This window comes from Balaenoptera acutorostrata, chromosome 14 (assembly GCF_949987535.1).
Source record: "Balaenoptera acutorostrata chromosome 14, mBalAcu1.1, whole genome shotgun sequence".
In the NCBI taxonomy this organism is placed as follows: domain Eukaryota; kingdom Metazoa; phylum Chordata; class Mammalia; order Artiodactyla; family Balaenopteridae; genus Balaenoptera; species Balaenoptera acutorostrata.
In genome coordinates this window covers 78,980,149-79,003,602 of record NC_080077.1, presented here as the reverse complement: position 1 = coordinate 79,003,602, position 23,454 = coordinate 78,980,149, and the positions used below count along the sequence as shown (strand labels likewise).

At 36.8% G+C, this 23,454-nt stretch overlaps 1 protein-coding gene across 4 annotated transcripts in view; it reads right to left on the bottom strand.

Annotated features, from left to right (window-relative positions):
* PHIP (pleckstrin homology domain interacting protein) overlaps nucleotides 1-17,379 on the bottom strand; it is a 126,689-nt gene extending 109,310 nt beyond the window's left edge. The window contains exons 1-6 of one of the 4 annotated variants that reach the window (XM_057528079.1): nucleotides 17,064-17,379; nucleotides 16,890-16,948; nucleotides 16,714-16,743; nucleotides 16,459-16,518; nucleotides 2,717-2,867; nucleotides 2,521-2,619 (exon numbers count right to left, since the gene is read on the bottom strand). In XM_057528079.1, coding sequence (XP_057384062.1) covers nucleotides 2,521-2,619; nucleotides 2,717-2,867; nucleotides 16,459-16,518; nucleotides 16,714-16,743; nucleotides 16,890-16,948; nucleotides 17,064-17,103 — 439 coding nt within the window. In that variant the 5' untranslated portion in view covers nucleotides 17,104-17,379. The remainder of the gene's footprint in view (nucleotides 1-2,520; nucleotides 2,620-2,716; nucleotides 2,868-16,458; nucleotides 16,519-16,713; nucleotides 16,744-16,889; nucleotides 16,949-17,063) is intronic. The other 3 variants (XM_057528081.1, XM_057528078.1, XM_057528080.1) reach the window with 3 other exon arrangements.
* Between the last annotated feature and the right edge of the window lie 6,075 nt (nucleotides 17,380-23,454).

Genomic DNA, 23,454 nt, shown 5'->3' with positions numbered 1-23,454 from the left:
GATTGTCACCAAGGTGAACTGACGAGACACGACACTAAACTGTGACTATTAATGAGTAGAGTCGTTTCGATTAGTCCAGCTTCTCTTTGGAGATGTCAAAAACTATGTGTGAGTACAAAAAAAGAAAGCAGGTAAAATTGGCATTCTAGTACAAGTGTTTTTTTAAATATAAAGAACATTTTCCTGAAAATTTGAATGGGAAGAAAATTTATCGTAAACTTTAAAAATGAAATAAAACTCTTTCAGAAAGGTACAATTACCTGCTTGGTAATTAATTCTATTACCTCAATATATTACCTCAATATACCAGTTGCGTCACTCTGATGTGACACGAAACTCAAGATATTTTTGCCATATTTACATCCTCTATATCCATGTCAGCAATATTTACTGATCTGACCATTAATGACCTGGCCTAAAATTTTTTATCTGACTTTATAAATATTTGGTATCTTTTTCCAAAAAGTGACTAATACCAACTTTCTTGAGTAGCCAAGTGTTACACTATTAGCTAACTGAGAATAAGGCATAGCATAATGCGAGTCACTGTGGCTTCACGACTCACTAAATGTGTAACCTTGGTCAAGTCACCAAACCTTTTCATGCCTCAACTTCCTTCTCTGTAAAGTAAGAATATTTCCTACCTACAGACCATTTAAGGTTTTAAAAAAGAAAATAAATGGAAAATGGTTAAAGTAGTGACTGGAACAGGGTAATTACTCACATAGCAAATGTTAAGAGGGAAGTTATTTACTATCAACCATTTTTGCACTTTCATTGCCTACCACAGGGTTGCTTGACAATGTGTTGAAAGAACAACGTAACATATTCCCCTTATTATATGGATCTGCATTTTTTCAAAAAGAGGATAAACTTTTCCCTAGAGGGGAAGCTCCTATTAAATTTACCTTCCCCTTCTTTCAAGAAAACTGTTCTACCTCCTAGCATAATGTTCCAAGTGAAAATAAACTCTAGTGTCTCAAATCCTTTGTTCTTTTAATAGTTGTTTGTTATAGTAAGACTATACAGAAATCATTATTTAACCAGGACAATCGTATGTTTAAAAAAAAAAAAAAATCATCCATGATTACCCACCATGCAAACATAGCATACCTTTGGAAAACAGGTTAGAGAAAACTATCCAGAATGCATCAGAGACAAAAAGATGTAAATCGTAAAAGAGAGGGTAAGAGAGAAGAAAAAGTGGGAAAGTCTAGCATCTGTTTAACTGGAGTCCCAGAGGAGAGAACAGAGAATGGAGCAGACATGATATTTTAAAAGATAATGACTGACAGTTTTCCAATGCCAACAAAAGACATTAGATTCAAGAAGCCTAATAACTCTCAAGCTTGATAGTAGAAAAAATTGACACTAAGACACAGCACAAACTGCAGAAAACCAATGAGAGATAGAAAATCTTAAAAGCAACCAGAGAAAAAGAGATCATCTTCCCAGCAACAGTTAGATTTAAACCCAAATATATCAATAATTGTAATACGAAGGACAAAATGTCCCAGATGAAACACAAAATTTGTCATATTGTATTTTTAAAAAATGACTTCTATGCTATTTTTTAAGATATGGAAAATAAAAGGATACAAAAGGGTTGAAAGTAAAACAACAGAAAAAGATATTCTATATAAACATTAAATGAAAGTTATACAAAACTGTAATACTGATGAATTATAAAACAGTAATACTGACTGTAATTATCCAGAAAAGGAAGAAATAAGTATAATTTGGATAGGTGGAAGAAAGAGGGAGAATAACATTTCTGGCTAGGCAGAAGCGTAGGGATAGGAGAGGAGACTATGATTAAAACATGAAGGTCTCTGCAAGTCAGAAGTATAAACTTGGTGGTAGAGGAACTGCAACACCATTAAAATAGCACAAGCTACCTCATATATCACCTTGAGCAGAAGAGTGACATATTAAATAAGATTAACATTACAGTGTTATGCAGGACGACCTGAAAGGGAGAGAGGGAGAAGACACCTGAAGCAACACTAGTTTGAAGGATGCTATAGTAATTCAAGAAAGACAAGGGCCTTTTAGTAGTAGAGGTAAAAGGGATGAATCCAGAGGCCATTTCAAGAGGAAGACCTATCTGCATCAGTTTTCCTCCTTTGAAATTTTAAAGCCAAAAAAATACATGACTATTCATAAAAATAACAAAACTACTTTTGTTTTCCACCACTACAACTAATCTGTATTATGATAACAGTTGCCCATTAAATCAGCCTAATGATATACATCTTAGTAAACAATTTTTTGTAAAAACACCAATGAGCTAATTAGCTTAGATAGGTACAATATCTACAATCCATAATTACACATTATTATGACTTCTTCACTACAGATTACTAACGTTAAGAAAAAAAATCTGAGAGCTTTTTCCTCTTTGAATGCTAACGTACATAATATGAAATTCTCTGACTTCACAGCAAGTAAAAACATTTTTGTTTTCAAAAGCTCTTTACCAAGAGGATATCAACTTGGTAATGAACTCAAACAACTCACCAATGCTGGGTGGGCTACCATAGTTAATTGGTGACTCTGGTGGTCTTCCACAATGCAACGCCGCCAGAGCAGATCCTTTCCACACAACATGCTTGCAGCCTATTAAACACATACATTTTTAATGGATACAAAGATAAGACACAAAGACGAAAAGTGAGAAAAAAACCATCTAAATTCTAATAGAAATTTTTCATACTTTTATTTGTGCGTAGCAAGGACTGTCTTCCAGCTCCTAATAAAGTTTGTACTCCAGGAACGCTTTGTGGAATTTCTTGTTCAAGAAGAGGTCCTAGTCGATGACATATTTGCAGCAAGTGATCAGGTGCTAAATGTCTGTAATACTTCACCTATTATGTAGAAGACATATAAAATATTTGCTAAATAAAGTGATACAATTCTTTACAGTAAATAAACTTTAAAAAAATATGGTAATTTGTCTGGCTAGTCAACATTTCATTTTACTTGGGGGAAAAGTTCACATTTATTCTGTGAAACCACTTGACTCACAGAATAAAATAGCTACCCAACCATGATTTGACCCACTGAGGAGGAAAAATGCTAAAGAATTAATGTAACCTAAATACAGGAAGTTATAAATTAAGAGATGCTAGTCAGTGCATATACTGAACAATGAAAAAACCTACAGCATTATAATCTAAAATGGTATGTTTCAGTTTAACAATTTTCGAAAACTTCAAACAACAAAAAATCATCCAACTACAAATATAATAAACGTTTTGTATCTTCCGTATTATTTTTTAAAAATCTCCAGAATAGTTCAGGATTAAAGAAACTTGATAGTTCATGTTCTCGTTACAAAATCTAAAAACACTTACATGATTTCTATGCTGAATTTTATAATTTATTTATACCAAAAACCTCACAGAGAGAAAGGCCAAATTCCAACTGTTAAATGAAACAAATTTTGACTATAAAATAAATCTACCAACTACAAAGTTTGAGCACTTTTTGGAACAACTTCAAAGTACTGCTTAATTTATGCTAACATTCAAAACCAAGATATAAAATGCTATATTTTTATTATCCATCCTGGAAGTCTTTAGTAAACAGACAATATTTGCATGATAATGTAGAGAATTAAATTAGAAAAAAAAAGTACACTAGTTTTTCACTTTATATTTAGGTTATCAAGTTACAAAAAATTTCTCAGTGTAGTACCAAAATATTCTAGTTCAGCCGTTTTCAAAGTGTGTCCTGGGGACCCCTAGGGATTTCTCAGGTAAAAATTATGAGTAGGGACTTCCCTGGCGGTACAGTGGTTAAGATTCCGCACTTCCACTGCAGGGGACACGGGTTCAATCCCTGGTGGGGGGCACTAAGATCCTGCATGCCATGCAGTGCGGCCAAAAAATTTTTTTTAAAAAATTATGAAAAATATGAAGACGTTATTTGCTTTTTCAGTCTCATTCTCTCATGAGTGTACTGCGAGTTTTCCAGAGGCCACATGACATGTGATGTTCCAACAGACTGAATGTAGATGTGGATATAAAAATCTGCCTTCTATTAAGCCAGATGCTAAACATCCCCAAAAGTGTAAAACAATACCACTCTTCTCACAAATTTGGTTTGTTTAGGAACATAATTATGTTATAAAAAAATTTTACTTATATGGAATGAGTTTATTATATTTAAATGAATAAAAATATTTTAAAATTTGTTTTAATTTTTAAATGGGAAATATGAATAGATTAGAATCCACAAAAACAAAGGGACTGCAATAATTTTTACTAATGTGAAGAGGTGCTGAGGTGAAGAAGTTTGAGAATTGCTACTCAAATTCACTTAGATTCTTTTTAAAAAAATAACTGGAAGCTTGTACCTTTTGACTCCCTTTACCCATTTCGTCCACTCCCATGGATGAAGGGAGCTAAAAGGTACAAAACTTCCCAGTTATAAAGTATTCAAGCCACCATGAAGAGCACGGTGACTATAGGTAATAATACTGTATTGCACAACTGAAAGTTGCTGAGAGAGATCTTAAAAGTTCTCACGACAAGAGAAAAAAATGCTTTAAGTATATGGTGACAGACATTAACTAGTGTGATGGTGATCATTTCACAGTATATACAAATACCAAATCATTATGTTGTGCACCTGAAACTAAAATAATGTTGTATGTCAATTTCACCTCAGTTAAAAATAAATAAATAAATAAATAACAAGGAAAGTCTGAGAGAATGTCATAGCCAAGAATGGCCTAAAAAACACATGACAACTTAAAAGAAAAGTCCACTTAGTAATGGCAATTTTAGTATGAATTCCTTATGGTAAGACAGATTTGGGGGGAAGTGAGGGATTAAATCACTTCATTCCATCTTGCAGTATCTGTTATACTCTAACTGCAAAAGACTGTGAATGATATTTTTTTAAAAAATTAGCTGATATTCGTTCTTCTAGGCTGAAGCCAATTAAGAGGAACCTACCTTACTTTTTATCATAATATTAGTGTCACAGAGACAATATGTAGCCATATTGTCACACTTTGAAAAGATAATTTAAAATAATAAAGAGTCTCGCACATAGTAGATGGTCAATAATTACTGGTAGAATGAATACTTCTGGAAAAGAAGTTCTAATATAAATTATACATACTACGTCTCTGCTTTGGAGATTCACAAAAGCACCATGACATTAAAGCCTCTGAAAAATCTTGATATATCTTTTCAATTTTAATGCACAATTTCACGAACTCCTTTAGTTACAGAATCCTTTTTTCCCTAATAGTATCAGCATCTTGACTCAAAACATACTTTTTCAAGCACTAGTATGATTAAACAGAAAAAGCATTCAGAAGAAAATACAGCAGAATATAAAATTTTACAATTGTATTTATACTTTAATCTTCCCTAAAATAATTTACTTAAAAATTTAAAGTAAAAGTCTATAATATTTATAGGGTCCCTTCGACTTTCAAACTTGTAAATGATAATTATTCTAATGTGACTTTTTAAAATTGATCGGAATTCTTTTTAAAGTGTTTAACAAGGAAGTTCATTACTAGCTAACTTTAGTTTTGTGATGATCCTGTTTCAGGGTCTTCTTGCAAATACATTTCAGGGAGTGAACCTGAAAATCTTCACTGCAGAACTGTATCTTTTTAATAAAATATTATGAATCCACTTTTTCCAACTAAATCTTTCCTTGATTATCTAGTATATTTCAATTGTTCAAAACCAACTTTCATTTTAAAGTCAGGAGACAATTTCAGTTCTTAAACGCCTCATGCTTTCTGGCTTTGAGACCTTGTGCAAACTGAGCCCTCTGCTAGAAGTTTTTACCCCTGCAGCTCCACACCTCACTCTCCTTCATGTCAGTCTATGCCTCACTGTCTTCCATGACCTGCCTCTGCCTCTTCTTTGGGGACATTCTATCTTTGTGTTTCCACAGCACATTAAACTCCTTCCCAAACATTCCTTTACCCCACTCCCCGGAACTCTGTAGTACTTATCATACCATATTAAGTGTTCTTAATATATTTTGATACCTAGACCTCAGGAGGAATCTAATGATAGCTATGATCCCCTTCCCCTCCCCCCCAAAACACATATAGGCCCTACCACTATCTTGCCCTGTTTTGGGGTTCATAAGGCCCTGCACTATACTAAAATTGCCAATTTACTTTATCCATGTCCTGCCTAAGAACACAGGGGATTAGAACTTGTTTACCTGTCTACCCAGTACCTAACATAGTACTTACAGATAAGTGCTTAATTATTAGATAAATGAATATATGAAAATACGCAGAAAAAAACTGACTTCTCTATCTAGCCATTAAAGGGTGAGGTTCTTTAAGGTCTGAGATCCCAGAGCCCAGTTCCAGACCCTCTCTTATTCTCACTCTATACTCTCTCCCTGAACCATCTTTATGCAAAGCTTCCCAAATTTATATCTATAGCCTAGGCTTGCACATCAAACTTTCTTAAAATACTCCTCTCCTTGGAGCCCCAAAGCCTCCTCAACTCAACATATCCAAAAGTAAACTCATGATGCTCATGCCAACCCCCCACCACCAAAAAGTTCCCTACCGTGGTGACTGGCAACACCATCTAACCAACCTAAAATCAAGAAGTCACATTTTTCACACTGTTCATTCCTCCCTCCCACCTCATTCCAAATATCCAAGCAGTCACCAACTCCAACTGAATTTTTCCTTCCTAGCCTTAAACCCATCTACCCGTCTCTATCTCCATAATAACAATCCAAGTTCAAATCATCTTTGCTATAAACTCCCATCTTTCCCACATCCACTCATGCCTTCTACAACCTCATTCAAATCTATTCTCTATATTGCAATTAGAATGCTCTTTCCAAAACAGAGATCTGGTCAGATCACCTCTACCTAAAGCACTTCAGAGGCTTTCCTTGCTCTCTGGAGATCCGAATCCTTAACATGGTCTACAAGCCCTGAAGCACATGTACAGTCCATTACTGTTTCTCTGCCTCATCTGGCAAATTTACAGCCCTACACTCTCCAGACCCCACTTCTTTCCACATTTAGACACACTGGCTTCCTTTCAGGTTCTTTACCTGCACTCTCTCCTGTCAGGCTTTTCCATGTGGGGTGTACTCCCAGCATTTCCCCACGTCCCCTTGCCCAGACAACTCTTCTACTTGCTTCAGATCTTCCCTTCAATGAACTTCCTTTGTTTTCCTTCACCCTATTCAGTTTAGGTACATTATCTTAGGTGAACAGTCTTTGGTGACTTTTCCTTAACTCATGTACCAGTTCATGATTATACCTTTAACAATGTAATGATTTAATGTTTTTCTTGTCAACTTTACCGTAAACTACGTGAGAACAGGGACCATCAGCTTTCATTCCTAGATGCATCATATATATACACACATCCCCAATACATATTTTTAAAAATGAATAAAAATTATTTTTTTCTACTTTTTCTCAACATTATTCTTCATGAATATTAATCCATGCATTTCTGGTCAATATTTAAAATGTAAAAACAAAAACAAATTTTTAAAAATTAAAATAGCTCATTCATGGCTATACATATGTGATTTTTAATTTTCAAATTATTAAGAACCTTGTGTCTTTAATATTAACTTAAGCTTTTTAGTCTGAATGAACTTTTAATTTACTAGTAAATAATTAAAAGGTAAAGTCAAGACAATATTGTAATAAAATTCCTTATCCAAAAATGTCTATATCTGGATTCTCAGTAGTTATCCATACACTATTATTAAGGAAAAACAAAACAAAACTTGACATTCTCAATTCTAATATGCCCATTACTTTTCAGGACCAGAGCTGCTTTCAAGCTCTTAAAGATATTCAACACATAAAAAGTATGACCAAATGGTAAAGTGTGATGAATATTAATAATACTAACATAGCTAACACATACTGGCTGCACACTAAATGCCAGGCCTTGTGATAATTGTTGTTTACGTGAAAAAGCTGAGTTAATGATTTTAATATCCGTAAGAGGTACGTTCTATTATTATTCCCATTAATAAAGAAATGGTGGCACTAAAAGATAAAACAACCCTCCCACGGTCACACACATTTAGTGGATGGCAGAGATGAGACAAACCAAGGCAATCTAACTCCTGAGCCACAATCATACAGCCCGTCCCCTACCTCCCCTCCAAAGTACCTACTGCCTCAGATATATGTATATATCAATGTTCAAGCAAGCTATAAATTAGACATTTTGAATAGTTTTCAACATATGCATTAAAGTGAACCACAAAGAAATGTTTTAAAAGTTGACCTTTCATGTTGAAAAAAAAATCCTTCTAGACCTAAACAGAGAAAAAAATACTTGGATATCTTTTTAAGGACCTTTTAAAAGTGAGCTTAGATCAATATATTCATTCCAACTACTTGATTTACCTGTGAGACCTAGAAATGCCAGTCCTTCCTCTAGGATGTAATTAAGAAGTCCTAATGAAAATAAGATCCACCTAATGTTTGGCACCAAAACGATCTGATTTGACCAGGCTCTTCACTTTATCCCTATGTCCCAAACACCTGACTGGTTCTAAAACAGTTTTTCACATCTCCCACATCTGTTTTCTCACAATTTTGTCAGACTTGATAGGCTAGTTGCTTCTGCTTCCTACTATGGTTCTGAGTTCTACTTCATGTAATACAGTTCTTATTTTCAGGTCTATTCTAGCATATAAACAAAATCGTAAATTTTTAAAAACCCTATTCACTGTTTAATCGCTCTATAAGGCCTATTACTAAAATCCAGCCCCTAAAATTCTCAAAACTTCTAAACTTACAATTTATAAATCTGTTACCATTATTACAAAGTGTAGGTTAAATTATATCTACACTTTTTAAAACAAGTTTACATTTTCTGAGCATTTTTTTTAAACTGTAATAGCTTTTCCACATAGAAAAAAAATATGGAATACTTACTCTGTGCCAAGTATGCTCAAAATTTATTTATCTTCACAAGCAAATAAGTTTAAGTATTTTCCTCATTTCACAGGTAAAGAAAACTGAGGCCCAAAGGTTAAGGTCACACATTTAGAAAGTAGGAGAAACAGGAAGCAATCCGAGGTCTCCTGATTTGAATTTAGTGTTATTTCTATAACACTACAGTTTCCTTCTCTAAACTTTAGTTTCCCCCCTCACTGTCAAACAGGCTCTATGATTACAAACTTAAATAAAGCCCATGTAACCATTTTTCAAGTCAAATCTTCTAAGCTGGGTAACAATTCTTAGAAGGACTCTTAGAAGCTTATGACTTATTTGTACTTAGAGTAAAATAAAATTAATATAGAATCTTCCTAAGTCTCAAAATTAATCTTGGTGGTCTATTTATTCTTAAATAACTATGAATAAACATGCTCGAAAGACTTGTGTCTTATATTCAGAATTTGGTCAACCACCTAAGAATTCATTTAGATAATAATTCAGTTAGAATTATCAATGCAATTATCAATACATATTTGTCAAATAAATAAAATGCAATATTGCTCTTCCAAATTTTGTTCATTACAATCTGACTGTATTTGTTTAAAAAAAAAAAAAACCCAAAACTCTATCCAGAATTAAGGTTTCCACAAACCACAAAGTAAGGATGCTCTATAAAAAATAATTTAAAACACAACAAAATGACAAAGCTTAACTTTTTAAAATAACATTTTGAAGTTTTGTTTTTAAATCAAGTCAAATTTGCTACGCAAAATCTGTGCAATAAGAAATCTTCTTTAAAACATTATTTACTTAGAAAAGTATAATTTAAACCTATGATTCTGTTGAAAAAGTTATTGTCCATTAATTTTAAGATTAAAAATTCTTAAACTGTTTATTCTTAAAATGCCAATGTAAATAATCTTAAGAGAACAATCAGTTTCATTTTTAGTAATGTTTCAGTTTCAAACACCATACTCAAAATAACTAACATCACACATATAACGGCAGTGTAAAGTTGTTTCAGAAAATGCATATTTCTCCAAGTTGACTAGAATTTAGTACTTCCACACCCCAAAACTAAACCAGAATCAAGTAACACAAGTAAAGGTAAGTATTTCTTGCATTTATACTATAACCTCTGCCAAGACAGGCTATGTGCCTGTTCTTTATCCAGAGACCAAATGGGTCATGCTACCGTGACCACAGCCATCTGGAGCCCAGAATAAACGGATTCCTTATGTGCTTCCTTTGCAGCAGGCTGCTATCACCCATGTTGCCATGAATAATTTAAGCCTTATACCTCAAATCTCACTCCTCTTACAATTTAAATGAGTTTTAACTAAAGCAGAAACTGCATCACACCAATGCTGCTACCCCAATTTTCCTAATATCAAAAGCTTCTCATCCAACCACCCTTTTCATTATCTGTGATCCCTGAGCTTAAATAAGGCCGCTTTTGTGTATGTGCATATACGTGTGTACGTGCGTGAGGCAAGTAACTAAAGGTGGACCGGCTTCACATCTGATGTCTCCCTCCTCTGTAGTGACCAAAGGTTCTCAAACTTTTGTATTTCACTGCTCAATAGCACAATTTTTTATTTTTAGTACCCTGAATTCTCAAATGCCATAATGAAAAAAAGAATTGTCATTTTCCCTAACCTGTTATAAAATGCTTACCCTCCTCTATATTCCATATACTCAACAACGTATTTATTAAGTCCAAAATAACTTGTTTTCACAAATTACTCATATGTCAACAACAGAGGTTCTCACAAACAAGACAGAAACTTTACACATTTAAAACTTCCAGAATTTTCAATTTGGTTCCTATTATATAATAGTCTTTATCACTTTTAAGTATAATTACAAGAGCAACTTAAATATTCTAAACAAATTTGCTGTTAAAATCTTTTTCTCTAATACACTCATTTTAATGCTTGACTTTCCTGAAGTCAATTAAAAGTACATTAAAATAGGAAATTATTCTAAATGTATATACTTAGTACTCTGTTAACTAATGGCCACTTTGCTTAGTACTAGGGATATTTTTCCATGAATTCTAAAATTTATATGTGGAAACTACTAGTAAGAATGAAATTCACCTACCTGGTATTACTTGTCCAAAATAAGTTGTGTAAAATACAATTTTATTTGCTATAATTCTGTAGTGACATGATAGATAACCACAAAATTGAGGAAAAAGAAGAATGGCTGCAAGAGGCGAGAAAAGTTTCTAGACAAAAGAAACAAAAAACTTGTGGTCTATCTGACAAAGAAATTCTGTATGGACTAAAAGACTGACATTCATAGGATTTACTTAACCAAATACTCACTTAAGAATAAATTCAAAACGGTCCTTTTAAAACTCTGCTTAAAACAGAAATACCTTTAAGCCACATTACGAAACAAAGTATCTCCTCCTATTTCCAAAAAGAATACAAAGTATTGTGATGATTTTAAATTACGAAAATCTCTGTACATAAGGAACCAGATGCAACAGCCAAGCTCCTGTCACATATTCCTAAGTGCCACCTGATCATTACCAAAAGAGCTTCATATATCCTCTAATCAATTCTGCACATTTCAACCACCCGAACATTTCTTAATGTTAACTGTTCCACAAATACAGTCATAGTTAGAATCACTATACAGACCAACAAAATTTTTCTAGAAATCTACCCACAATGTTTTTAAAATGATTTATTTTTGATATTTACTATACTTCTTTCTTTGTATCTTAGGCTTAATTATTTTATCCTTGAATCTACAAAGTAACTATACTACTAGTACCTTCTAAAGTTTTAAGCAGCCGGTTTTATATGGCAACTACTATATTCAGAAAGTTATGCATACTTGTTTCTGAAATAAAAATGTTTTTTCTTAAATTTTTATACAACGTTAGAAAGCTATAGTTGGAACAACCTTTACTACTACTACTAAAGTTCTGATAATAGCAAACACAAACCCTTACATAGTATTTGATTTGCACCAGTTTTTACTCTCATAATCTTACAAAGTAGAAGCTATTATTAACCCATTGTACAGATTGGGAAACAGACTCCAACAGTACTTTTCCGCCTCAGAACAATCATAAAACACCACTGTGCAGTTTGGGAGGGCATAATCCAACTCCCCGTTTATATTCATGCCACTTTACAATTATTCAGGAGTATTAAGAATTTAACAGGTATTTATTTTAAAATTTTTGTAAAGGCCTCAAACTCTTTACAATAATGGTATAAGTATCAATAGAATAATTACATGTATAAGAAAGGATGAAGATTTGCCTACTTCAGCCCTTCAGTATGTACTATTCCCTTCACGTCTAACATTTTTTCTTCATTATAATGATTATGAGACATGAAAACCGTGTTATGAAGACTACCAAGCAAAGCTTACTATTTCACTGATACTCTATTAAAAAAGGAAATAAGTCTACTACACATTTAATTCATTATATGCCACCCCCCCTTCCAAAATTGATACTGGTTAAATTTTGACAGTACTATGTTATCTTTAATATAGAATGGGAATCCCTGATTCAAAAACATTTAATATGTTATCTTTTTTTTTTTTTTTTTACCTAAAACTGGTCTCCTAGGTTTTATACCTTAACTTTCACATTAATCAGAATACTCTAAATAAACACACACTTAAGATATATACTTAAGTAAATCCTATTTATGGTTCCTATTCATTTCTGAATTTAAGACCGCCAATAATTTATGAAAACCAGTACTTAAACCACGGTGAAAACATATTAATTATAAAGAGATAGTCTACAAAGTGGTTGTGTCTCAAAAATCATCTTTTCAAGGAGAAATGATTCTACAAACTAAGAACAGCATTACAAAAAGCAATTTCCTAAAATGCATGATTTGTCTAAGTCTACTTTTCTGTGTTTTAGATAATGAAACTCCAGAATGAAAAAGTTGAGCTCTTAGAAACAATGCACTACGACTTCTAGTTAAAAATCAGATTTCAATTCGCTTATCTGACAAGAATGAGATAACAGGGGCCCAGAGAAATTCCTGACTTGCCAGAGGTTAACCTGCAGGCTAACTGCAGGCAGGGCTAAGATCACAACCCCCAGTCTCCTGATTCCCAATCCTTTCCCTTGAATACAAAGATTTCTAATAAAGTGGAATCAGTTTTTAAAAAGCAAATACCACTACAAAAAAATAATAATTATTATATCATAACAGATTAGCAAAACAAGAACGCAGTTTTGGAAAATAATGCCTCGTAGGCAAGAAATGTAATCAGAGTCCCAAATCTGGGCAAAAAGGCTTATAAATTCCGCCTCAAGATCTCATAAATATGCAACTTAAATTATGTCGCCACTACTTAAGGTGACAACTAGAGAGCGAAACTTAATAAACCAACTAATTTCACTATTCAAACTAAGAAATAAATAAATGACAAAGTTTTCTCTTTGTCCAAAAATTAGTTGTTTTCTTATTCTGTAAAGTTGCCTCCTTATGCTTGACTCCTTTTAAAAAAATAAAAATTCTAATGAAAGCTTAAAAAATGCCCTTTTGCTTTAAAAGCAACCTCATACTTTTTAAAAATAGAAAATCTGATTAAACATATATCACTGAGCCAGAAAAATTTTTTAAACCCTTTAACTTCCTATCAAATTCCATCCACTTTTAAAAATGTTTTAAGTCTTAAGATAGACAGTAATAACCATAATCCTGTTTAACAATACCTTTACCAATGACACTTTAAAAAAAAAAAGTTAATACGTTTATTTCAACTCCGTAAACTTTTAAACTGCTCTTAAAACTCCACTTTATGCTTGGTCAAAACTCAACCACTGTGATTTTATCTGCAGCCTGACTGCAGATGCTGATCTATGCCTGTTTTTAAGCTCACAAATACAAATATTATACCCCTTCCTAAATAGCTGTAATTTGAGGTTCTCTAGAAATTTCAATTTGACATACAAATTCTCCCATTTAAAATATTATCCAATTTATCGGTTAACGTAAGCAACAAAATTTCCAGGTAGAGGTAAACACTACTGAAACTACAAACAATAGTTATTACTTTGGCTTCACTCACCAAAATAATCTTCAAACCAACGTTATGTAAGTTCAATTTGATAGGGCACAAAATAAAACTTTTTTTCAGTCTTAGGAATAAATTAAGACAATAGAGAATGATGTACAAGAGACTTTGCATGTGCTCACCTAGCTCACCATAAAATTGCAAAATCCTACTATTAAACAAAAAAGTAGTCAAATACCTAGTATTCCAAAATATCTTTAGAGCTAACTAAATGTCAACCAAAAGTCAAACGAAATTAAACCAAATACCATACACCTAGATATACAGTTCGATGGGTATGAAAGTACCTCAAATGGTGCCTCGGATCCAGCTGATACAGAGCGAGTAACATGCTGAACGAACGAAACGAGAAAATGAGCCAGAGAACCCTGAAGTCTAATGAGAATTCTTAACTATCTCATGAGCGTGCCAACATCACTGCTCTGGTAAAAAGGTCTGAAAACATTCTAAGCAAGAAAAAACACTTCCATGCAAAAGAGGTAGATTTTGATAAATAACACACTGATAAAGACACTGCTTATGGTATCCTAAGTCAAGTCTGATAAAGAGACTAGGAATATAAATTCATTTTACTAATATTTGAGAGGTGAGAAACTCGCTCAAAAAAAGCTGAAAAACACTGGTAACCCTGTTTTTATTGGAAAATAAAATGATATTCCTACAAGGACTAGACATTCTCATAATTTGGCCAGATACCACTGGCCACTTCATTTAAAAAACATAAAAATAGCGTTACCAATAGTCTCCACATTAAAAAGAACACAGCAACCTTCAGTGACTTGGGGTTTGTGGGGTTTTATAAAACGCAAAGATGAGTGTGGTTAAAAGAGAGGCAAAGATGAGTTCTGTCTGTCCAGTTCTTAAAAATGGAATATTATCATCTTTATAATTCTGTCAAGTGTTTACAAACCTAAAAATTAAACATTGCTGTTATTGAATCTTGGCGTTTGCTTCAAACTCCATTCATTTCAGCCAAGTACTGAATAAGACTAGTTGAAATCACTACGTACTTGAACAACTAACAGTATGGAAATGAATGTGCTGTTAACTCTCTACTCAATTAACTAAACCGAAGCACGCTTAGCTTATTTCAATAGCTGTGAGCACTTACCAACAACCTATACTAAATCATAACACATTTAGACACAACAGTTAGATGTTCTATATGCAAGTGAAACAGGAGCCATCAAAAATCATGTCATGCCTTCTTCCACCTCGCTGAAGGCATTCAAAGCTAGCTGAAACTTCCTGATCCTTTCAGAAGCCCTCTTGAAGTAACATTGTAACTATCTTAAAACATCAGCTGCAAACATGTCTCCGAAATATCAATGCACCGCATAAATTTCAAAGGCTCGATGTGCCCCAGTGACTGCTTTAACACACACATCACACACATACGCATACAACCTAAATCAGAGGAGGAGGAGAAATTAACGCGGAAAACAGAACTCCCGAATACAAATACCCCACTGTTCCATTCACAATCCTTCAGGGGATCAGGACCACTTTTAGAAATCAATTTTCAGAAATGACTAAAATACTCAATTCGGAAACCCACAAAATTAAGAGAGGTATTTTTCAAGCGCCTGACAAAATACATCCCGCTGTAAAACTGAAAAACTTTTACTTGCCAATCGCCACTCCACAGTAAGTGTACGTGTAAAAAAAATCAACACTTCTTCAGGGGCCTCCAACGGCAGCTTTTAATTTAGCGTGGGGCCTAACGCGAGAATTAGCAAAATGAAAAAAAAGCCTGTTAAACTTCTGCCTTTAGGGTGTTAACACGCTTTACACTTCTGCGAAAAAAGCTTCCGTGGATGCAAGATGCGCCCGCTGGCCAACGACCACCAGCCGGCCGAACCCCTCCGACGAAACAAACAAACAAACAAAAAACCTAGCTCTGAAGGTAAAGGAAAGCCACAGAAACGGAAGAGGAAAAAAATAACGTCTTGCCACGGTTCCGCGGCGGCTGAATAGGCGGCTTGTGAAATGCTAATGCCACTTCGGAGCAGTTAGTCACCAGCTATTGTGTGCGGCAGGAGAAAGCCGAGCCGAGCGCGCGTGCAGAGCGAGCAGGCGAGCGAGCGCGCCCTCCTTCCTCGCGCCGCCGCCGCCGCCGCCGCCTCGCGCGCGCCCCCGCGCCCGCACGGACGCGCGCGCCGGCCCCTCCTCCTCCGGCCTTGCACTGCACAACACTCATGACGTATCTTTATTTCTAGCACATTAACAAAATATCACAAATAAATTGTCGGCAGCCCCTGCGGCCCCGGGGTGCGGGTCTCCCCGGCCACTGCCCCCCGCAACCCCCGCGCCGGCCTCCCAACCCTCCCCGTGGCCTTCGGAGCTTTCAGGTTCTGGGGCCAAGTTTTTGTCTCTGTAAAAAAATTGCGGGAAATTCAATTTTTATTCGACTCGGGGAAAAGTTTCTTTGCTCCGCGACGTGAATGTCTCACCAGATTCTGGTAGGTCCTGGGATGCTCCTTCCCGGTCCAGTCGGTGCGCCGGGGCAGCAGCTGCGGGGAGAGGACGCCCCGTGAGCCCGGCCCCGGGCCCCGGCCCGCCCGCGCCCCTCCCCCGCCCTCCCCGCGCCCCGCCGGGGACCCCGAGCCCCGCGCCCCGCGCCCCGCCGGCGGCGGCGGCGGCGGCGGCGCAGCGGCCCAGGGGCGGCCGCGCGGCGGCGGGACGCGGCGGCCCGCCGCCGCCCTTACCTCCTTCTCGGCCACCTCACGGATCAGCACCTGCAACAACAAAGCGGGGAGAGCTAAGCCCCGCGCCCCGGGCCGCGGCCCCGCCGCCGCCGCCGCCAACGCCGCCGCCGCCGCCGCCCTCCCCCACGCCCGCGAGCGGCGAGCGCCGGCCCGGCCCGCGCCGCGCGCCGCCGTACCTGAGCCGCCTGCTGACAGGGTCCATCTTCCAGGAACCGGGCGATGAGGAAGTAGAGCTCTGCGCGGGAGAGAGGGACGGGGAGACACACAGGCTGAGCGGCCGGGCGGCGGGGGGCGGGGGACCGCGGGCGGAATCGCCCGGTGCCAGCGGCCCCGGCAGCCCCCCGACTTACCCGATCGCAGCTCCGAGAGGCCTTTCCTCTCACAAGACATGTTTATGGGTCACTTCGGAGCCGCCGGCGGGACACCCCGCCGCCGAGGGGAAGCGGGGATGGTGCCGCCGCCTGCCCTATAGCTGTCACTGTGTGTTCACGAGCCGAGCCTCGGCTCCACCATTCAAGCAACGGCGGCGGAGGCGGAGGAGGAGGAGGAGGAAACAACAACTCTCAGGCAGCGGCTACAGGCGCCGCCGCCGCCTCCGCCGCGGATCCCTCCGCCGCAGAAAGGAGTCCGCCGCCTTCGCGGCCCCGGGCTCGGCCTGTCCTCGGCCCGCGCCCGCGCCCCCGCCCCCGCCCCCGGCGCAGAAAAAGGAGTGCCTCCGACCCCGCGGCCCCGGTGCCCCCGCAGCCGGCGCGGCGAGACCCCCGCCCGCGGCTCCCCGACCGAAGGTGCGATTTATTTATTTATTTCCAGTCGAAGATGTCGGAGCCGGAGCCGCCGGTTGGCTGGAAGGCGCTTTCTCTGTGGAGGCCGACCTCGGAAGGGAGGGGGCCGGGGACGGCTCCGCGGAGGGATCTGACGCACACGGAGCCGCAGCACAGGCTCTATTCAGCGGCGCTGGCTGGGGCTGAGATGGAAGTTAGTTTCTGTGTAGCAGAAATAGGAAACAAATGAAGCAAAACTGCCCAAAGAGGGGAAATGCCCCGAGGATGGGTCTCACTCTCACGCGCGCGCACAGACACACACGCAGAGAGCACTCTCACGCTGGGCAAACTCGGGATCGCGCTACCCTGCCCGAGTTGAATGATAGTGTTTGGTTTCTGTCTCTTGCCATGTGCATGTGTATAAATGCTGCGGATTGGCATCTGTGTAAGTCTTGTCCTGCGTTATTTCTGCAGCCTATGCAAAGTGTTGTGTAATTTATTGGAGTGCTGTATATTGCAATAGAGGTTCAGGCGCTTTTTGTTGAGCACTTGCGTTTGCAAGCCCGTTATTTGCTGAAGACACCTCTGCGTGTCTTTTATTACTGCCATTGCCTTAAGCGTACATTTTAAAAATGTTTTTCATTGTTATATGGGCAGAGCGAACTCCTGATCTGTACTTCAGATACTCTGTTTCCTCGTTACAAAAAGGCTAGTAATGGCTAATTAGGGATTTGGGATTAAAGAACCTTAAAGCTTTTTCTAAGTGTTTACAAGAAGGAATAATGTAAACCTGAGCGAAAGGAAAGAACGTTAATATTTATCTCTAACTGATCTAGAGGTAATGTACTGACAGATCAATAACCTACCGAAGGATAACGAAAGAGTATAGTACGCTTTAGCCAAGGTGATTGGTGATTAAATTATTTAAATTATCTGTGTATCTTGCAGTTGACTTCGTCATGCTAATTAATGGCTTCTAATTTGAGGTGTAAACCATTCCTGTTTACAGTTGATCACAGGAAGACTTCTTGGAAACTGACGAAAAGAAAAAAAAATTAATCTTTCGTAAATTAGTATGTAATTACCGGTTTTATATGCTAAATCATACATCTGCCTTTTGCTGATGAGGATAAGGGCCTTGTTTTTTAAAAAACGAATATGGGTGAAATTAATGGAAACAATGGAAAAAGCCATTTGTTAGGAAACAAGGACACCAAGTGATATTTATCTCCAGATGATTTAAGCACTTTTCAAAAAGACTTGAGAGTTGATTTTTTTGTTTTTTAAGGATTGCATTTTAAAGGGAATTAGGATAGTCGTTCTTTTGTTAACATTTAACAAAAGAGTCTCCTTAAAAATTTTAGATAATAAACTGCATTTTATGGACCTGTTCTAAAAAGGTTATTTATGGGGAAAGGACCAACAAGCTGCATTGTGGTTTTCTAGATTGCTTCCTCAACCCTTGTACCCTCCTAGCTCCTTACATTCCTAGTGGGAAATACTTGCTGCAACTGCCTTGGGCTGCATTGCAAGACTGCACCGGTGTGATGCCTTGTACTGAAACAGCCAGAAATCACCGTACATGTGAGAAAGAGGAAAAAAACACCTAAACCTGTTTGGAGTAATAGGATATAAAAATTGCCTTTTATAATAATCTTAACCAAATTTTTTAAAAAACAGAAGTTACCATGACTTGTCCTATTGCAGTAGGGTTATCAGAGTCATTGTTATTTATTGAACTGGCTATCCTTCAAGTACTAAAAGTATTTGCATTTTTAAAGACATTAGTTCCATTGTAACTATGATAGGTAAAGTAGCTTGCTTCTAGATGGTTAGGTTTAAAAAGATGGACATTTAATATGCCTTTTTGCAATTCTGTTTATTTCCGTGACACATGCTTTCTATTTTATCTTAACTTTTAAAAAAGTATCATATTCTTCAAATAATTGTGATTTTTTACATTACGATGTTCTTCAAATAAACAGATTTTTTTAGGAACTAAACATCGTTAGAATTTTGTGATTTTTAAAATGTTTGCATTAGTCTGATTCTTACTAATAGATGTTTATCCTTGCTAAGGAAAAGAACCCAAATTATGACATGGAATATAAAATTACTCTGGGTAAAGTTTTCTATATATATCTTGTGAGTAGTATGTAAACATGGAAAGCTAGTATGAATAGCTCATGTATGCTTTTCATTTAGAAGCGTTTCCTAAGTATGCTACTAGTACTTAGCTCCTAAAAAAATTTTAAGGAAAAATTTCCTTCTAAATTTTCTGAATATGATGTTCCTGTCATTTTGACTAACCTTTGACAATGTTTATAGTTTCTTTTTCAAAGACCTAATTTGAAGATAGTTGTGAACCTGCCTTTGAACTAATTTGTAACTATCAGTTTGTTATAAGAAAATATAGGTTAACTGCTAAAAATTAAAACTTCTTTTCAGCCAACTAAATTTTTTGTTTTTAACAATAGATGTTAATTTGAATTCTACTAAGTTCTTCAAATGTGACAAATACTCCTTTATAACATTTTAATTTCTTTAAACATAAAACATTTCTGGAATCTGACATCATCAGTTAACTATAGGGTTTATTATGTCATTTATTGTGCATGTGTACACAAAAAGTCAGCACATATCAAATAGGAAGAAAATCTTACTCTGAAGTCCTAAATTTTAGTTCCCAGGGCAGTGGCATTCTCAGCTAACTTTTGCATATAAGGATAGTTCAAATTCCATCTATATCCCTTTCTATTTGTTTATTTTAACATTTTCATGGACTTCAAAAATAAAATGTCAATTTTAAAAGATTTTCATACCCTTTTTTTTATAAGAAGGCTAAAAAAATAGTAAAAGTTTGGAAAGCCAACAACTACTGTTTTTATATAATACAGTCTCTAGGAGATTACAAACTTCGTGCAATGTAAAAGCTCCTGTGAAATTCATTGCTTCACTTGGCATCACATGAAACAAGATAAACATTTAACAGAAAGTCTGTCTTGATTGTGATAAGTTACTATTCTAATGAAATAATCAAATGCTGCCATTCAAGTTCTTCCTGGAACAAGATGGGATAGTTTATAAATAAAAAGATTCAACCACATTTATGAAATTTAGTTTGCTTCCACTAGTATGGTGAACTCAAAAAAACTTAGTTACAACTTTTAAGATGATATATTAAATCTTTTGTGTGTGTGATATTATGCTTTTTTTTTAATATCAAAAGCTTTGTCCTATAAAGTGTAGAAATGGAAAAGTAGGAAACACGCTTCTTCAAAAACCACCTTCTTTTTAAATCCTCAGCTGCCCTAACAACAAAATACCATTGTCGAAAGAGTGTTGTTTTACACACCACATTCCTCCTTCTGGATTGTTCCCCAGTATTGTTCTGTCCATGTTGGTCTGACTTTCTCCCTCTCAACACACATATTCTTCTTCCTTCACAAAGCTTGAATATGTATCAGATTTGAACCATGTAAGTAGATATTACTATTTGGCTGCTACAGAAAGAATAGAGAGAACCAACTTTAGTAAGCCAACTCATTATTTAACACTTTGTATTGTCTCCCTTATGTCTCACTGAGAAACCTTTTTGCTGAAGTTAGAGCACCATTCCTTTTAATCTGTAACAAAGATTAGCTGGTTATCAACAATCGTATAATCCCTTACTTATTTAAATGTTATTAGTAATTTACCACTCAATTTTTTTTCCTCCAAATTAAATTATTCTAGTAGCTTAGATTTTTAAATGTCTTAGTTTGTATGAGAAGGAGAAATACATATCTTCATTGAAAAAAAAACATTACACACACACATACACACATCACTTCATGAGTTCACAGTACAGCTACAAAGATTAAAGGAGAAAAACACTTTTAGAACACATTCCCCCAAGATTTGGAGCAACGCAGTGGATGAAGGAGAAAAAGCTGTTCCGGATGGCAGGAAACTTAAAGGAGAAGTCTGTAGGCATGTTCTATTATATGATGATGTCTGATGGATTCAGAGTGGGCTTTATCGAACAGGGAACAGTGGAAGAAGTGAAGGTAGACTCAGGAGAAGGGATGCAGAGACTTGAAAAGTTGCTAATGGTGGTGTATTAAATAAAGCATATATGATCAATGTGGTTCTAAGATGGAATTTGAGGACGGAAAATGTAGACACTTGCATTCCTATGTACCTGAATTCATAAACTTTGAGAACCCCCAAGAAGAAAAATTATTTTATGCATGGAAAGGGAGAGGTTCGTCTGACGAGTTAGTGAGGAACTTCTACATAATCAGAATCAAGGACACCAAAGCAGACACTGTTGGTGAAGAAAGAGAATGGTTGTTTAAAAGAATAAGATCTGACCACCAGAGTGCCCACAAGGCTGCCTTGAGACTCAAATATGAAAATAAGACGTACAAAAAGTAAGATCCAACTCAAAATTGAGAATGAAGCCAATTTAGATTTAAGCTGACTTTGTAATCAAAAATGGTGTTTCCATTTTCTAAATTCCTATAGAAAGGCATGTCTCATTATACCACCTTATTTGTAAATTGCCTTCATTTATATATGTATACATGTATACGTACATATGTATATATACACACATCCTTGGCAAAGATCCCCTTGACTCATGCATCTGTTGCTTTATTTCCTTCAGTGGATATAATCATACCTATTTGTTGAAATGGTGATTAGCTAACTAGCCTAAAGAATGAGTTCTGTTACACATTTATAAAGTTTAAAATAAGATTGATACCAAGCAGATCTCTCAAATGAGATGTGTGTGTTAAAAATTTAAGAGAAAAAAGAGAACCTTTGAATTTGATTTTGAGATTACACCTACGAATTCCATTGCATTCAAAGTTTTCATGCTTACATTTGAACACGTACAAATAAAGGTGCATATTAAGTGGCTATAGTGGATTTTTTTTTTTTTTTTTTTTTTTTTTTTATTTTTGGCCGTGTTGGGTCCTCGGTTCGTGCGAGGGCTTTCTCTAGTTGCGGCAAGTGCGGGCCACTCTTCATCGCGGTGCGGGGACCGCTCTTCATCGCGGTGCGCGGGCCTTTTTACTATCCCGGCCCCTCCCGTTGCGGGGCACAGGCTCCAGACGCGCAGGCTCAGCAGTTGTGGCTCACGGGCCCAGCCGCTCCGCGGCATGTGGAATCCTCCCAGACCAGGGCTCGAACCCGCGTCCCCCGCATTAGCAGGCAGATTCCCAACCACTGCGCCACCAGGGAAGCCCTATAGTGGATTTTTTTCATGCTTATCCAAACTTCCAGCTGACAGTGATTTATAGAAAAACTAATATAGCCTTTAAATGGAATCTCCTGGTAAGAACATATGTATTATTTCCTCTCAACAGTTATTAGAAGTGGTGTCACTGAGTATCATTAAGGAACATCTTTCTTAAGAATATTGAGTAAGTGGTATCATATGAGAACGAAGAAATATGTTGCCTTTTTGTCTTGCCACCCTCACCTCTCTGGTTTGCACATGTTACATTTTATACTTGTTTCGTCTTTCATTGTTTTGGGGTTTGGGGTAAGTGTATGTATAAGAGTTGCACCTTTCCCTGCTTCCTCACCTTTTCAGTTTTTTCAGTGTCTCTATAAAATTTTCCTTCTCTTCCATCATTGAAACTTTCATTCTAATGGTAAACCAAATATAGGAATTAAGATATATAATTAATTTGGATATATCCTAAAAGCTCTAAAAATGTGAAGATGAATCTATTCTTTGTTTCTTATAGTTGAAAGTGTTGCACACTAAAATCTTCCACCTCTCTTATATTCAGCCTCCTGGTTATTTTACAAAAGACGAGAGAAACAGTTTACACACCTGGTGTGAAAAGGAGGAAAGAAAAAGCCTTCCTTTACTTTTTCATAAGGAAAGAAACGAAGTGCCAAGCAGTAAGCATTTTCTGTTTGTGAAGTATATATACAATTTTGTGTTACAAAATTTTTCCTATTTCAATATTTTTTTGCC